At 40.7% G+C, this 18,033-nt stretch overlaps 1 protein-coding gene across 15 annotated transcripts in view; it reads right to left on the bottom strand.

Moving 5' to 3' along the window:
• The window catches only part of SUPT3H (SPT3 homolog, SAGA and STAGA complex component), a 302,304-nt gene that overhangs the window by 58,920 nt on the left and 225,351 nt on the right, over positions 1–18,033 (bottom strand). Inside the window, exon 11 of one of the 15 annotated variants that reach the window (XM_054061052.1) lies at positions 10,715–10,792. The exons of the other annotated variants lie outside the window; for them this stretch is intronic. Coding sequence (XP_053917027.1) covers positions 10,730–10,792 — 63 coding nt within the window. The 3' untranslated portion in view covers positions 10,715–10,729. Of the gene's footprint in view, positions 1–10,714; positions 10,793–18,033 lie in introns of those variants that run through there. 15 annotated transcript variants of the gene reach the window in all.

Here is an 18,033-nt window from a genome sequence, read left to right as displayed (position 1 = left end):
TACATGCATTCTGTTTTGGGTAATTGACATTAATTTTTAGGTTGCATCACCGACATCAATCAGCACTGTTCTCGAAGGAATAGAGTTAAGGGGCCACAATAAAAGGGCGTAATATTGTTTCTTTTGTTTTATTTCTGGAGCACTTTGACTACTCTATACTTTTCCAGCTGATGTTACATTCTTTTTGTGTGAGACTGTAAAACATCACTTGCCTGTCTTGTTTACAAGAATACTTTGCTATCATGGTAAAGGGCTCTAGAGGCTGGGACAGTCAACCCTGGTAAAAATTCAAGTTGATACCTTCTGTCTATATAACACTTTGAAGAAACTACGAAACAGCAAAGCATTTCTTCACAGAGAGCTATGTTGCCCGTTACAGATGTTTTCCATATGGTAAGTGGAAGGTCAGCCCCTTCCCCCTTCATTCATCAGTGTTCTCACATCGTAGAAGGCATCTACAAAGACAACACGGCTGTAAATGATATTCCTCCATCAGCACGTACTGTGAGTGAACAAGCTGATTTTCATTGTAGAGGGCCAGAATACGCACCATTGTAGACAGTTTATGGTGAGTATGTTGACTCTCTAACTTCCCATTTCACCAGTGTGATGCACAAATACTTTGTAAGGGTTCAAGAGAAGCCTGACTATCCTCAGATACTAAGGTAATGACATGGAAAAAATAGATTAAATGACCATTTATTACTAGATTACTGCAGATTATCCTGCTGCATCACATGGTGGGTTCAGAATCTTCTCCCTCAGATCCTTATGGGCGGGAAGGAGGATTCTCTCCCACGTGAGATCATGATTTTAAGGTGCGAAGAATCTGAGGCACCTCAGTAGGGCTATTTTTTAGAGTGGAACACAGGCACATACAAAGGATCACAGGTCCACGTTTTAACAGGTAGAGTCTGGGTGAAAAACTGATCTGCTGCCCCACGCTTTGTGTTATTCCCAGCCCTAGATAATAACAGCTGAAATTAAAATGGACTTAGAAGCACAGCTTGACTTTCTTTAAAGAGTAGAGTTTTACTTCCAAATTATCAGTATCTGTAATGGGAACCAAGCATCAATTTTGTGATGCTCACAGTCTGGTTCAAAAGAGTCCACCACCCTAGGTGTACACAGGATGCTTCTTCATTTCATAAATGTGATGGGTTTTTTTCAGATACTGGAGCTATCCTAACATTTAAATATCAAATGCAGGTGCGACATCCTAAAAGATCAATTGGCAATGCAAGCATTGCCTTATCTCAGTCACTCCTTTCCCAAAACACATAATTGTCTTATCTCAAAAGCAGTAAACTGCAGAATCAACAAGAAGTCAAACAAACACAAAATCTGTGAAATAAAAAATCCTTTTTGCCCTTTTCCCTGCACTTTTGGCTCTAGACAAGACATGAAACTGTCTTGGTTATATTTAATGTGCAACTGGACCATTATGGTTCTTCAACTCCAACACCTGAAACTTCTACAGATATTAGTTTGCATATCTTACCATTATTTACTATGTATTATTGTACAATAATAATATAATCTCTAACATTTCTACAAAATGAATTGTAATGCTGTGATTTTGCAAGCAAACCAGAGATCTTGGCTATTTCACTCCCAGTCACTGGACCAGGACCTAGGCGGGTAAAAATTTAAGTAGGCTCAGAAACAAACCGTGAATAATATCTACTTAAATTTTTCTTATTTGCTTTTTTGTTCTTATTACCTCCTTCGTTTTCTAAAACATGAACCAGCACTGACTCAGTTCTTAGGATCTACAAGATATTCCCGTATTGCCACAAGCGATCACTCTCACTCACTTTTGCCCAGCATCTCCACTGTTTTTCTTTCCAAGCTTATTTCTGCAGGTACCATGTCTCTTACTGACATCATCTCCTCTGTAAAGAAGTGAAGGGCTTCTCTGTCTTGGTATAAACCCATCCAAAACTTACTTTATCCTCTCCTGACCAGATCTGGCTCTGCAAGTGTATTAGGAGGCTCTCAGAAACTATAGAAAAGTAGATCTATTGTTTATTATAGTTGCAGGACAGAAGAAGAGTTTTGGCAGTTACTAAAGGGGGAACGCAAAAGAATTTCATTGTTTATGTATGGACGCAGGAGGATCATAAATGCCAATGTGGAATAGCCAGCAGTCAGCATCCAGGGCGCAGAGCCCTCAAAAGCTTGAGGGAGGTTCATACTTCCCACAAGCTTAAATTCAATCTTGGACAGCAAATATAAATGAAGCATACAGTTTTCTCATTTTTGGCTTTAATTATGCAGTTTGTTTAAGGAAAAGAAAGCAAAAGGGAAAGGAATAAAGAAGGGCACACACCACCTTCGTGTCAAAGAGAAGCATGGTTGTTTCTAGCCCATCGAAGAAATTGCTCAAAACTACTTTGGCTTTGTGGAAACGTTGCCCTTGCAAAAGGCTGAGGTTTCTGCCCCAGAAACGGTGCCCCTAGGCTTGCCCTGCCCTGAGACCAGATGAACTCACAAGCCATCATTTCTAGCAAACCTCTATTTTTCCTTGATAAATTGGTGTCACTTAATTGCTGTAACGCTTCCTCCCTTTGTCTTTAGCTGGGCATGAGTCAACTGAAAACACCTGACCGAGTCTCCCATAGCTCTTAGCAAATGCAGAGATATTGTGGAGCAGAGTGTGTTTTGGGGTGATACTGGCTCCTTAAGGGATGATGGAGTGAACCATTGATCCTGGCCTTCTGCAGAGGGACAAAATTCATCCATCACAAGGGAAACAACCCTTTTTTTCTATGTTGTATGTAGTGCTTATGACAGTTGTTACAGAAAACAAAACTAGGGACAATGAAGCATAAGCACGTCCACACTGCACAATAAAACATCTTGATCCTGATCTGGAGGGGAATATAGGAAAGACGGCTGCTGATTCAGCTCTGGCTTCTGAAGCGACCGGTCCGGGTGCCAAATGGGTGGCGTTTCTGTCTTGTGGGCAAATTTTAATCAGGCACCAGGCAGAGTCAACCAACTAATTACTCACCGGCCACTTGCCCAGTATGAAAAGGGAACAATTTTCAATCTTTGACAGATTGGATTTGAACAGGCAACAGAAGTGAAAGCATCTATTGTCCATTATCCACTCCAGCCCTGAGATTTCCAATTCCTCAGTTACCATGTAGCCTGTTCAGAAAAGGTTTGTCAAGCAGCAGCCTCTCTAAACAAATTACATCAAAATTCCTTATGCTATGCCACATACCCAACTTGCCTTTCCAAAAAGAGCCACATAATAAGTTTCTAACAAGGACACCGGTTATTAAAGCACTCTAGATTTTCTAGGTCAAAGAGGTGAAAGGCAAAGCCAAAATAACTGAAATAAAATCTTCTATAAATCATGTGTGTTTACTTACAAATACAAAAAAGCGAGATACGAAGAGACCTGCTGCTGTATTCACTAAAATTCAGCTAATTATTTTGAATTACCATGTTCTTGATGAAAGCAAGATTTAAGGCGCCAGAGTTGGCTTTTGGGAATACCCGAATGGTTCAAAACCAAATAGAGCTTAGTAGAAGCAGGATCCTTCTTTCTTTTCCCACTCCTTCCTCTGAAATATACGAGAGAGACATGGCAAAGAAATACACCGTTGTTCCTTTTTGTACAATTAAAGGCAAAGAGGAGATACCATTTTTTCCACACAGGCTCTTGCTTAGGTAACCCAGGGATCTAACCTGACAAGTGTGACATTTCTTAATGCATTTACAAGGAGGAATGTTTTGTTTTTAGAATTGCCATCTATATCTTCTACTTCTTAGAAACATTAAGATCTGAGACTTCTGAAAAGAACAGTGTATCATTTCAGTATACATTGAGACATGATTTTTCACAGTGCTGCATCTTTATATTATTAGATAGGAAAAGAAAAATATTTCTGTTGTAGTTTTCTTCTTTAGGAGACACCCCTTATTTTTCTAATTCTCAGATGTGTTCAAACTGTGAAGATTAGAGCAGGATATCAATGCTTCAAGGAATATTTCTTGTCAAGAATACAGTTAAAAACTTCTCCCATTTCCTAATTTTCCCCAATTTTTATCTGTCATGGTGATTTTGCAGTGGTTGAGTGAAACTCATTGAGAATAGATGTGCACTTAGTTGATTTACAGAAACAAAAGAGTCAGATTGAGGGTCTAAAAGGGGTGCAAAGGAGCCGTAACCTACCTTGTAATATGGGGCACAGATCAGCCCAGTACAAATGAAACAGGGAAGTAAGAAGGAAGTGGCTAAGAATGGCAGTGGATGATGTTGTTCAATGAGGACTCAGAGCAGTCTCTGTTGGTGGGCGCCACGCGCCCCCAGATGCAATCCTGCTCCCATCCCACCCTTCCTGGCAAAAACCAGAAAGCAGTTGGGGTGGGCTGTGGTACCACTTGCCTTCCTCCGGGTGAATCCGGAGGAGGAAGGGATCAGGATAAATTATATGCCCCTGCAAAAGCTCTGTGTGTTTATGATCACACCATCTGGAAACGGTGATAACTGCACTATTAATGGAGGCGTAACTACAGAAGATCTGCCGTGTCTATTAAAACCAGCCATGCTGTGTGCTGGCTCACAATACATGTTTGCTCTAATTTCCTCCCTGACATTTCATTCTTAAAGCTGTCAATAACCCGTTAACCTTCCTAGCACTGAAACTCTGAAACAAAGTCCTATTTCAGCTCTGATTTTGAATTTGAATTGTGATAAGCAATACCAAAAGCTAAGTTCACAATACAGGGTTGCCCTAGTCTAGGTCATGTTCTGGGTGGTGGGCTTTGCTTACTCAAAGCCCTTTGCATCATAAAACAGGATACAACAATGGGATATCCTACAATTAATTTCTTAATTTGATGGCAGAATAGCAAATATTCTTTACTGGTATAACTGACAGTTTTCAATGGCCAGAAGTATTCTATAATCAGGGGAATCGCTCACATTCATACAGTGTAAAGCTAGGAGGAAAAATTACATCATCTAGTCTGACCTCCTGCCTAACACAGACCACAGAATTTCAGCCAGTTGCCCCTATTTTGGGTCAGTTACCAGTTTAACAAAAGCACATTTTCCAGAAATTCATTTGACCTCCATTTGGAGTCATCAAGAACTTGACAATGCAGAACTTCAAAAGGGAGTTTGTTCCACTGTTGATTTATAGAATCATAGAATGGTTTGGGTTGGAAGGGACCTTACAGTCCATCCAGTCCCACCCCTGCCATGGGCAGGGACACCTCCCACTGGCCCAGGCTGCTCCAAGCCCCATCCAACCTGGCCTGGAACCCCTCCAGGGATGGGGCAGCCACAGCTTCCCTGGGCAACCTGGGCCAGGGCCTCACCACCCTCATGGTGAAGAAATTCCTCCTCGAGTCCAGCCTAATTCTGCCCCTCTCCAGTTTATACCTGTTCCCCCTCTGTCCTGTCAACACAAGCCTTTGTGAAGAGCCCCTCTCCAGCTTTCTTGTAGCCCTTCAGGTACTGGAAGGTCGCTATAAGGTCTCCTTGGCGCCTTCTCTTCTCCTAAATTTTTCCTCATGCCTTATTTCTAACTTGAATTTCTCTCATATTATTTTCTACATAAATGTAAGTTATAAGAACAGAAATTATGTCCATCTCCACAATAATCATAACATTAATGTGAAAAGAACACGTCCAGTTACAAAGTTAAGAAGCCACATGCACAGAACTATTTAAGCGCCGGTTGATCCAGATAAGCCCATTACTCAATTTATCGAGACCTCTGAGTCAGGTACAAACCGATACATTTGTAGAAGCATTTTAGTTTGGATCAGGGGTGTGGTTTTGAAACAAACCTCCTATTCATCCCTACTTAACTGCACGTCGATTTGGATCGTGGCATGATTTCTGAGAACGCTAACTGGACTCTTTTCGGATAAAACCAAATCAAAAGATGCACTCCAACCACTAACAGGCATTCAGTCAACGGGGCCAGATTGGACCTAGCCCTAGAGTAAAAGTAAAACCCAGTGAAATACTCCTCCTGCGGATGTCAGGTCAGCACCAACCATTTCTCTTCTACACATCTGCTCCTTTTTGCACTACATGCATACCAGCCACAGCCTAATTCCCTCCGACTTTAAAGAAACTCATGCCAGCAGCAGCAGAGAGTAGAAAAATCAAGATTTAGCAAATCATTTCAGGAGAAGACTAATTAGAGGAATTAATCTAGTCGAACAAGATCTGGGTATTAATCCACAATCTGAAGAACGATGGCAGTGATCAGAAGGTAATGTAGCCAACGGAGTTCCTTTTTTTTTATTGGTATCCTTATGTTTAGGAAAAAACAAATATTGTAAACTAATTCACCTGGCTCATCCTAAAGAAACAATTCAGAAACAAAGGGATTCTAGGAGAACGGCCAGGAAAAGATAACTAAAGAAAGACACTGACATGAAAAAAAAGACAACGAATCAGACCAAATAAATAACAGAATCCAAGATTCAGAAATGGCTCTTCCACAAAATTTTAGGGACAACTGGGACAGTTGTTTTAGATCTTTGTTTTCAGTCAATAACCTTCAATACACTGTCCAAGGGAAGAACAGCAACAGAACTTCAGAACTTGCATCCATTTACGCAGTCCAGATATATAGGTCCACTAAACATTTTATGCTAATTAAAATATGCCTTTAGACTTAAAAGGAGACAGGGGATTTAGACTAGATAATAGGAAGAAATTTTTTTCCTCTGAGGGTGGTGAGGCCCTGGCCCAGGCTGCCCAGGGAAGCTGTGGCTGCCCCATCCCTGGAGGGGTTCCAGGCCAGGTTGGATGGGGCTCTGAGCCCCTGATCCAGTGGGAGGTGTCCCTGCCCATGGCAGGGGTGGGACTGGATGGGCTTTGAGGTCCCTTCCAACCCAAACCATTCCATGATTCTATGAATCTATGCAATTCCACACAAGACCACTTAGGAAAGTTGTTTTGACCAGCAGTGCCGTTCTCAGAATGAAGCGTTTCTGCGTGGGACAGAAACTAGCAAGAAATGAGTAACGAGCAGTGAGAAGACGGCAAGGTCAATGGCAACTTCCAAATATTTTTTATTTCTGTTGAGGAAACTTCCTGGAGAGTATAAAGGTCAATGCATGGGTGACTCTGGCAAACCAAGATTTATTACAGAGATCTTTAGGGAAGTCCTTCTACACAGCAGAAGGACTATTTCAGCCTTAGTTCACCAGTTTTCTCCATCTTTCAATTTGTATTTCCTGTAAGTGTTCATTTCCAGGACTTGAAGGATAGAAAAGCTATCAGATCGGCCAGTATGACCTCTTCTATATCACAACTTCTAATTAGCCCATCTTTTCAGAACACAACAGTAGCATATAACTTTATTATAGAGAGAAAAACACTCACTAAAAATTTCAGCACGCACTTTCAGAAGAGCACAAACCTCTCTTTAGTGTCTTCATTAAAAAAAAATATACCCTCCTCTTTTTGCACTGAGTATTTTCAGCTTCTCAAGGGACTGATTTATTTTTTATTTCTTTTATTTTTGGGATTTCTCCTTTCTGGAATGAAAAACTAAAGTACGGAAATATTACTGCTCTTAGACTCCCAGCAAAGGTCTGTCAATCCAGAAGTCTGAAATAACCTACTGAGAAGAGCAGACAGAGTTCATGGTGATCTAATCAATGACTTTTTGGGATGTTCAAGACTGGAAGTAGTTGCTAATTTAAAATGAGATTTTAGGTTTTGGACTGTTTGGAAATATAACCAATATCTACAAACATGTTTTCAAAAGATAAAATTGGTCTTTGAATTCCAGATACAAAAGAAAGAAAAATGAAATTCCCAACAAAAAGGGAAATCCAAACAAGAATAACAAGGTGATTTTGAAAACCTTGTAAGGTTCCAACAAGTCTCTTTGGTCTTTGACTCTGGCTGGTGACGCTGGATATATGCAGACAGTAACCAGTTCCAGGCCTGCAGTAGCACTGCTCACTCATAATGGAATAAAATTACAGCTTACATAGGAACTCCGAATTGAGAAAATCTCTGTCTATTTGGGAAGGAAAGCATAGGGGTGGAAAGGGAAAGGTTGCAAGGAATAAGAAAAGAAAATTATACTGTTCAGACAATCACACAACACAGGAGAGAAGAGGGGCAGGAGGACAGCAACAGCAGAAGGATCACAAAGCAAGCTCAAGAATAAACGGATATGGCACAAGCCAAAGAACTTGACAACGGGTACATCAAGGAACCCGGTCCATATCGTTATCCATGGAGAAATGTTCTTGCCAGTGCAGTCAGTTTTCTCCAGCGTATCAACACATTCTCTGATGGACTGGCACACGTACATGAGAGTCTTCAAAACGCAACTCAATATCCTCCTGTGCCCACTGGAAACCTCACCTTCTTACCCAGACCCTGCTAATGTAACCAGTTTGGCCTGGAAAGACTCCATGTGTGATCATCCCCTGTATTACAGCTCTCTTTGTCAATGCTGGAAATGAAACCTCAGGCATGATAATACCAAGAGTTAACACACACCAGCACTGCTATGCCAGCTCACAACAGCTACATTTTTTCTGACTCCGTAGTGGTTTTGAGTTTTCCTCCTCTCCTTCCCCCTCCTCTGATCAAGGACACACATGGCTACCCAAAAGCAGCAAAGCCTTTCTACCAAAATTACTCTCCTTTAGTAACAAGACCGCAAAAGACTGAAAACACACAACACTGTCTGCCACCACCCTACTCTGGTTGATTGTCTTTTAATAGCTACAATAAAGTTGTGCAAAGGAATAATATTCCACATCCTTGACTCTCTCAGGCAGTATATGGACAATCCCAAAGGAAAGCGTGCCTTAGCCGAATCTGCTACTTTATGAGTAAAACAGGAAGTTCAGTCCCCTTTTATTGTACCTTTTTATTTTTGAAAGATTGCCCAAACAGTTCCAAGTTGAGTTGAAGCAAAGTTATTGATGTCAAGAAGCCAAGATCTTTCACCATGGCTTGCTGAAGGAGGAAGGAAGAAAACTGTTTGTACTCAGCTGTCCTTTGCTCCTCCAGACCAGCTCTGAGCCAAGGATGCAGGAAGAGGAGAAAGATGAATCAGTGAAGAGGGATAACATTTATCTTTAAAAAAAACACAATGTTCTGCTCTTAGCTCTAGCAGCCAAGACTCGCTGTTACATCTTTAAGACAGATAGTCTCTTCTCTGAGAGACGACAGGCTAATTATAGTGCTCCTGCCAGAGGGAACTCACACATGCAAACCATTATGTAAAATATAATTTTTTTCTTTAAGAATGCTCAAGATCATTAGACATGGTTTTTTCAATGCTAGAAAATCAAGCCAAAAATGAAAATAAACAGTTTCAAGTATTTGCAACATAATTCCCTCATGCATTTATGGAAATATAGTAAAAAGCGCCCTAAAAATGTGGTTTGACATTTCATGCTGCTCTGTTTTTCTGTTTTCCCAGTTCTCAACATTTGCCCTCTTGTCCTGTATCATTTCAGTTCCACTGCAGTTTTCAAGAGATCATGGTGGTGGCCTTTGCAATTTCTGCACTGCTTTCCAGCATTGTTTCAACTGATGAGCGACAGAAAGCATCCCAAGGACTTGCCATAAATGATAGGAATGCCTTATAAATACCATTCCGCATGAAATAGATGTAAACTCATTGTACGCAAACATGATAGAACCATTCACCAAGATAAGTATGTGTACAGCAATCTATCCCTAACAATGTGCTTCGGTAAACTAAGGCTAAAGTGATCATCTACTTCATTTAACACGGTTGCAATAGGACAAGGGGTAATGGTTTTAAACTAAAAGAGAGTATATTCAGGTTAGATATAAGGGAGAATTATTTTACAACCAGGGTGGCGAAGCTCTGGTGCAGGTTGCCCAGAGAGGTGGTCGATGCCCCATCCCTGGAAACATTCAAGGTCGGGTTGGATGGGGCTCTAAGCAACCTGATCTGGTTGAAGATGTTCTGGGTCACTGCAGAGGAACTGGACTGGATGACCTTTAAAGGCCTCTTCCAGCCCGAACTACTCTATGATTCTACGGTTCTATGAAATACCATCCCTTTCCATGCTCACTTTCCTCCAAAAGAAGGGGTTTGTTTGATATGCTATCACCTTCAGGAGCAATCCTCACTTTAGGACAAATATGGAACATATTCACCAAGTTTGGCGATTCACCAAGTGATGATGTGAAATGGCTTCGTCCCTGTTTCATGCAAAGAGAACTGAACTCTCGCCTATCTAAACTAATTGGTATTTTAAAGGTTTGGTTTAGTTTAATAAAGCACAGGACTATTAACAAACCAAACACCATGGGCTAACGGATTAAGTAAGCAACTGCATGCCACAGATTCCTGAGTTTTAATCCAGACTCTCCTGGTGCTCACCTTCTTGTTCCATAAAACTGAGATAATATTTATCCTCTACTTCATGAGGGTGTTGTGAGAGTGAGTAAATGTTTGGACAGCTCTTCAAAAGGTCAAGTCCTAACCAGGCACCTGCGTTTTACTGAAGGAAACCATTTCCTCAGATTCCCATGCTATGATCATGGACCCCTCCTCCAGAGCCTCGCAGATCAGTTCACAATAAACATCCACATTAATAATAATAATCCACATGCATAAAGTTAGGTGCTGATCTGCGGCTTCAGAGTAATTTCACTTGTAAACTGAATATGTACATAAATTATCCCCCTACCAATGGAAAAAAAAAAATCAGAAAGCATGAGTGTAAGAAACTTTTAACTTATCTTAAGGAGAAGCATGACATCTCTTACAGCGTTGGCAAAGCTGTCATTTGACACCTTAATTGGATAAAAACACAAAGTAGAAAAAGAATTTACTTTATAGAAATTGTTTTAAGAATGACTTTTTCTTCTAGATACTTCAGCAATTAATGCCCTATAAAGGTATAAAATAAAAGCTTTAAAATCTCATGCTTTATTAGATGGGCAGTTCCGAGACTCAACACACTGTATAATCCCATCAGCGGTTAGTTCTCAACAAACAAGTCACACAGAAGGAAAAAAGCTCTGGAGCAAGGCAGTCGGCAAAAAGAGGTTAAATAGGTTACAACCAGGTTTTCCCTCAGTTTTAACTCATAAGTGATGACATAAAACCCAGAAAAAACAGCTCCAACTTGAAAATGATTTAAATTTGCCAGCTCCAGCCATTTCTGGAAATGAGCCAGGCTTAATTTGGATTTAAGCTTCTCAAAGTTTGCACAGCTCTAAGTTTAACCTGCTGCAGCCTGAAAAGTGGACCTGGTTAAGAGAGACAGGAATTACTCCACGTAATTCAACACAAGCGACAGTCTGTTCTCTCCGGGTACCTGAGCGCGGGACCAAAATGTTTTAGTTGCTTCGTTCCAGGAGAGGGTGGTGCTGTGTCTTTATAAGCAAAGCTGTTCACCTTAGAAACGCCTTCTGTGCCGATCTAACACTGCCTAAGGATAATGCTCACAAGAGGGAATAGGACTTGTTTTCCAGGAAGGAATATTTTCAGAGTCAAGCTTGTAATTTGTATTTGCAAATCTCCAAATTCAACAATTTCTCAGCCTCTATAAACTTGCAGATGGAAAGATCCTGTATTTGGAGTAAACAATGTCTGTGCTTCACCTTCATTACAGGGCATTTTCTGTCAGAAGAGTGCTATATCCTGACTCCCGAAATACACAGAAGCCCTTTGTAGTAAAGCTATCGCACTGGGCTGTTCCAAGCGTGCAGCTAAGGACGTTAATAGTACTATAGACTGATTGGGGGGGGAATAAAAAAAAGAAAATATCCTGGTAAGCATTGATTAAGAATGCCAATCGCTCTCTCAGGATCCTGCCGAAAAGTCAAGGGTATTTTTTATTTTAATATATAGAAATGAACTTTTGTACTTGTTAAAAAAAAAATCACAACATTGAAACATAAGTACATTTATCTTTTTACTATTTTTCCAGCCCTTTTCCCAAAATCTGCTGGTTATTAAAACACTGCTGTGTAAATAAAAAAGGTTCTGCTTTATAGCTTGCCTTCTCTTTTCCCTGCTTCCACACTCAATGTGAGCATTGTTTGCTAGATTACGCCCATTCTCATAGCAACAGACTTTGATGTCACACCGTAAGCGCACTGACTTCATTATGAGAACACAGAAGGGTTGTGTGAAAACATTTCTAGTCTCCACTACAGATAACCAGTGCCTGAATCAAAACCCAACAGAAGCTTTGGAGCAGGTCTGACCATCAGGAATGCGCATGGCTATGAACTACAGAGGGACAGATTTAAACTAGACATTAGGAGGAAACTCTTCACGCTGAGGGTGGGGAGGCCCTGGCCCAGGCTGCCCAGGGAAGCTGTGGCTGCCCCATCCCTGGAGGGGTTCCAGGCCAGGTTGGATGGGGCTTGGAGCAGCCTGGGCCAGTGGGAGGTGTCCCTGCCCATGGCAGGGGTGGGACTGCATGGGCTTTGAGGTCTCTTCCAACCCAAACCATTCTATGATTCTAAATACACAGCACACAAGCACAGCAGGTACAATGCACAGCGTTTGATCAGAGAACCCTCAAAGCATGATTTGACATCAGTCTTCCCAATAGCATTAAAGAAGATAAAAGATATTCTTACAGGAAAGGAAAATGGAAAAAAAAAAAGTATTTATTTGCATTCTACTTATCAACAGCAAGTTGACATCATCACCATGATCTGCAGTTCACACAACCCTGAGGTGAGCCCCAGTGATACCTGCACGCAGCACGACAGGCTAACCTTAGATAACCCTGAAGGCTACAAAACGGGAGACTATGATATTCTTATCATATTAATTAGCATTATTAATAAGCATCATATGAAGAGTTGCATCACATACTGAATGCTGTTGAGAGGGATCTAACATGACAGTCGTGCATTGAACTTAAAGAAGGCTGCGTTTTCTGTGCTTCACCAGATAAGAACGACATTTACAAAACAGAACCAACCGCGTAAAGGTAATGAGTGGAAGGGACCTTTTTTGTAGCTCAAACAGCGTGTGGTAACACCATCAAGACTGTGCACGTGGCTGCTTTAGAGCAGCAAATGACAATAAGACTTGACCTCATGCTAAAAGAGTCTCAAGGAATATTCCTGGACTCAAAAAAACTCCTTTACACTTAAATTGTTCTGCTAGCACCAGGAATGCTTTTGGCACAGGGCAACTGCTCACCAGTGCCAGGACACCGCTTCAGAGGTATGCAGGGGCCAGAAACCATTCCCAGGAGGCGATTTGGAGACCTCTGCCCTATTCTGAATGAAGAAGAAAATAGAACGTTACGAACGTGAGCCGTTCCGTGCTTGTTAGCTTCAGTGTCAGAGTGCACAGACACAGTTAATCTCCTGCTACAGACACAGCTTTATGCACAGTCAACTCCCCAGGCTCCTCCGAAAACCTCAGCCCAGATAGCTGGAGAAGTGTCCTAATTGAGAAGTCAACAATCGCAGCGCAATCAAGCAGACTTTCCAGCTTAAAAGCTATTATTTCAATATCCACACCAGAAATATGCTTTTGAGGAAGCTGAATAGGAGGCAAAACAGGCATCTTTGTGTTGCCATGCAGGCTGTGTTTATTTGCTGATAAGTTCTTGCTCCACTAACAAAGGGGGGGGGAAAAGCCTTCACTTTCAGAAAACCCAACTGCTTTATCTGTGCAGCCTCCCAGCAAAGCAGCGTCCCTGCCCACCAGAACGGGCAGCCTGCCAGCTCGAGCTAAACTGCCTACAAGGAAGAAGACATAATATTACAGTTAATATCAGAAAACACTGTAATTTGCTTTTTGCTTGCAATTTTATCTGACAGAAACAAGGTGGTTGGGGAAAAAGGAACAACATAAGGCGTGCCTGGCTGCCGGCAACTCCTTAACCCTATCTCCTGGAGAATGCTTTGCTTGATTCAGAGCAAACTATCACAGGGCTGATAAAGACAGGATCAATAAAAACATGAGGCTGAGAAATCTGTTCATTGGGATGAGAGAGAGAACAGTGCAGGACAGCAGCAGTTGTGGATAACAGAAAAAGGCAGAGAGAAGGTAAACAGGGGTCTCCTATTTATTTGCTCATGCCAGAAAAAAAATGGAAAAAAATATATAAGTACATTTAATCCTATCACTAAGAGTTTAATACAGGTATTTATATAAACACGTAGATCAAATATAGTTCTGTCAGATGAAAAATCTCTTCCTGTGAAGCATAACATAGAGAAACACTGCTGATTGCACAAGAGTCATAGTCAGTATTTATTCTTAAATCCATTTCCTCTGTTCAGTCTCAAACACTACATGTGACGTTCTCTACACTTCATTGCTAAGATTATATCCCATCTCTGAGTATTTCAACACATATGGGACACTTCAGGAATCCAACGAGGAGCTCAGACAACCCATTTAGACATGGCAGAGTCACAAAGAGGAACATCCAAAAAGAAGGGCAAAAGCAGAAAGGTCAAAGATGACGATGATGAGATCATTAAATGTAGAAAGAAATAATGGTGCAAACTAGCAAGGACTTTCTGGAGCAGTTCTTGAAGGGCAGGTAAATTCTTTCTTCAGATTGTGAACTTTCCTGTGTCTAGATTTAGGTTTTTTTTTAAATAAACATGTACATCACATTACCTGGTGAAATTGTATATTTGAGGTTTATGTTTTACGGATTGAATATTTTGGTTTAAGCAGTAATTTGCAACAGGCAGTGCATTTCTGGACAATTATAACGTGTCTCTGGTAGTGTTTTAAGGCATGAAGCCAAAAGGCTGGATGGCTTAACTATCCGAGATGTGCAATAATCCCCTGGAAATGCTCTGGATTGTCTTACAGCCATTATACAAAGTGATATTTATATTACGCATATAAATAAGAACAATGATGGCTGTGTCTTCAGTAAGACTTACATCAGTACAGCCTATTAGCAAACCTAAATGTTCAGTTCTGGCAGAGACTTCTTCCAGTTTAACAGCTGTCACCTCTACAAATCTCACCGAGACGCCTAAAGTTGGCTTCATGATCAAAACTAACAGACCCACTTGTACTCAACTTGCCCTGGTTTATATTTAGCTGCTTTGGATACGGTCAATTGAACATCCTTAAAACCACAGCTTCCTTTAGCAGTCACGACTTTATCGTCTTCCTGCTCACCTTCCACTTCTCCATCCCTTTAGAATCTCTCTTTAAGAGATCTGCTTCTTCAGCCCCTTTCTCTGGGGCCTACAGTATTTTGGCTTCTTTCTATTTATCATCTGTGTTATTTTTAGGTAATTTCTGTGCTGGCTTGAGCTAACGACATGCACCAACTCTGCTCATCTTTGGGCTGCTCTCATCTCTTCTGTCTGATCCCATCTCTCATTGTCCTTGGCAGCTCCAACGAAATATTTCTCAATTTAACCCACTTCACACATCTAAACCCAACTAGCATTCACACACTGCTTAGCAAAATGAGGTTTCAAGGTCCGATTAAGAGCCTTGGGGTGTGATTTCAATCAATATGACAAAAAAATAACAGAAATCTACAACGGTATGACGATTTTTCAAACTCCATCAATTGCTTTCAGCCTCTTGGTGCCACTTTTTTCCATATTTGGGTATTTACCTTCCAAGTAAATATCTGTTATTCATATTGAACCCGATTCCTAGTCAGCATTTAAAATGCCGTTCTTCTTCTATCTAATTCTGGATGTAACTTCTTTAAAGGAATAGGATGTAATAACACTGCATAAAATTTCTACTGCTATTAAATAAAACTTTAAAAGAGGCTTTAAAAGCTCACACAATCTACTTAGAAACACAAAACACGCTATTCAGAGTTTTCCAATAGTTACTACTAACATGAGATGGAAAAAGTCAACAGAAAAATTAACTTCTATCTCAAAATATTTCGACTAACTGTTGTTATAAAATTAAGATCTCATATAGCTGCAATTGAAAGAGAGAGAAAAAATATCTTATTGTTTGTTTTATTTTTTTAATAAATCTGAGAATATTTTTGGTATAGTGAATTCCCGTTCTTCCCTTTTTTAACCTGTATTTATATACTTTATTCACTGAAAGCAGGAAGAAAATATATTTATAAAATTAATAAAATGTGATTATAAAACTGGTCATGAAATTCAGAGGCACAACGGATATCAAATCCACATTTAAGAGTGTACTGACATATAAAATAAAAATCTGAAAATTGTACTCTGAATATAAAAATAGCATAAATTATTAATCTTTTAGGCTTAATAAAACAAATAATTTGTCCTGAATCTAACAATCCCATTTAGTCATTACAGTGCTGGCATCACCTTCTGTGTGAATTAAAAGTAAGACAATCCAAAATCTCTTCTGCTTATTTAAAGTGCACGCATCTCAATTAACGCTTTTCATTTTAGTTCGTAGACATCCTTCAGTCTGAGCTGTCCCCTCGACCTCCATTTACAGCCATTGCTGAGCAAGAGGCTGTTTACAAGGACATGAATAGAATCACAGAATGGTTTGGTTTGGAAGGGACCTCAAAGCCCACCCAGTCCCACCCCTGCCATGGGCAGGGACACCTCCCACTGGCCCAGGCTGCTCCAAGCCCCATCCAACCTGGTCTGGAACCCCTCCAGGGATGGGGCAGCCACAGCTTCCCTGGGTGACCTGGGCCAGGGCCTCCCCACCCTCAGTGGGAAGAATTTCTTCTTAATATCTAATCTACATTTCCCCCCCTCCAATTTAAAGTCATTCTGATTCATTTCAGCATCTCTGAAAGTGCCTTCTCCTATACTGCTACAATTGGCAAGGTGAATCCCATTCTCATTGTTTTGGAGAACGGATCTCCTTTACTTTATCCATATAAAAGTCCACTGTTCAACTGATTATTTAAGTTATTGTAACCATGGTAGCTATATGAAGTTGAGCTTTATGCTAAAAAGGAGTGCCTAATCACGACCATTTTGGTCCAATGATAAATTATTACTGCCTTCCTTTAATTACCAAGCCCGCTGTCCACAAATCAGCCTGCTAACTGAAACTCCTTGAGCTGTAGTTCCAACGAGCGCAGAGCTCAGTAAGCAATGCTCTTTAAGAGCGATTTGCCACCCAAGCAATCCCCCCAGCTTACCACACCTTAAAGGCAGCAACTCTCAGTATGAAAACAAGAATGCTCAGATCTCTTTTTTCCAAACAGGAGAAATTAAGTTCTCACTGTGTAACTGCTGTGAACTTACACACCGGGAAGTAGAAACCTTTCTTTCACATGTAGGATGACAAAAGACATTACATTTCCAAAGTCTGAGAGTGTAATGAGAGTGCAGAGAACCATCCTTAAGGTTTTTTTTTTCTTTCCAGCTGAGGCACTGCTCTGCATCCTCGCCAAGAGCATCCTACAACACTCCCCAAACGTTGCTGGTTTTTGAAACGTATGTAATATTGAAATTAGGCTCCTACAACACGAGCCAACCAGTACAGTTCCAACCATCTGGGTCCTTCTTGAGTAAGAACATGCGGGTGGCCCCGCAGTTTGGTCCAGTTCAGCACACCCAACACCACATAGTTTGTGTGGGGCTCTCTGGGGATGAGCTTTCCTGCCTTCTCAGGGTAAGAAACGCACCTTTATAGTTCAGAAAATGCCATTTACAGCATTTTCCTCTGATATTCCTAGGATTACTATTAGTAGAATGTACAGACCTAAACTTAATCTGGCTGCACAGCAGAGAAAAATGACTTTCAGATTGAACCTTGAAATATTATTACTACTCCTCCCGCTTTTATGGGAAGGCAGATAGAGAAAATATATTCTATCAAGGAACCCTGGGCACAGAAACGTATACAACTAAGCGTTAAAACTAGAAGCATGACTTTTAGTTTGGTTTAGAAAGAAGCGACAAACAGATAACCAAATTGGTTCTGAAATATTTAATCCAGGAAAGATAGCTCAAAAAATAACCTTGAAGCCATAAAATAACTGTTTACCAAGTCTTGTTCCACTTTGTTATGACCACTTTGACTCGGTGCTAAATTAAGAAATACGCCTCAACAAGCAGCAGGCCATAAAGATACGTTATCAGGCTGTAAAGAA

The sequence above is a fragment of the Cuculus canorus genome, chromosome 3, assembly GCF_017976375.1.
Source record: "Cuculus canorus isolate bCucCan1 chromosome 3, bCucCan1.pri, whole genome shotgun sequence".
In the NCBI taxonomy this organism is placed as follows: Eukaryota; Metazoa; Chordata; class Aves; order Cuculiformes; family Cuculidae; genus Cuculus; species Cuculus canorus.
The sequence above is the reverse complement of the archived record's forward strand: the minus strand, read 5'-3'. Positions and strand labels throughout refer to the sequence as shown.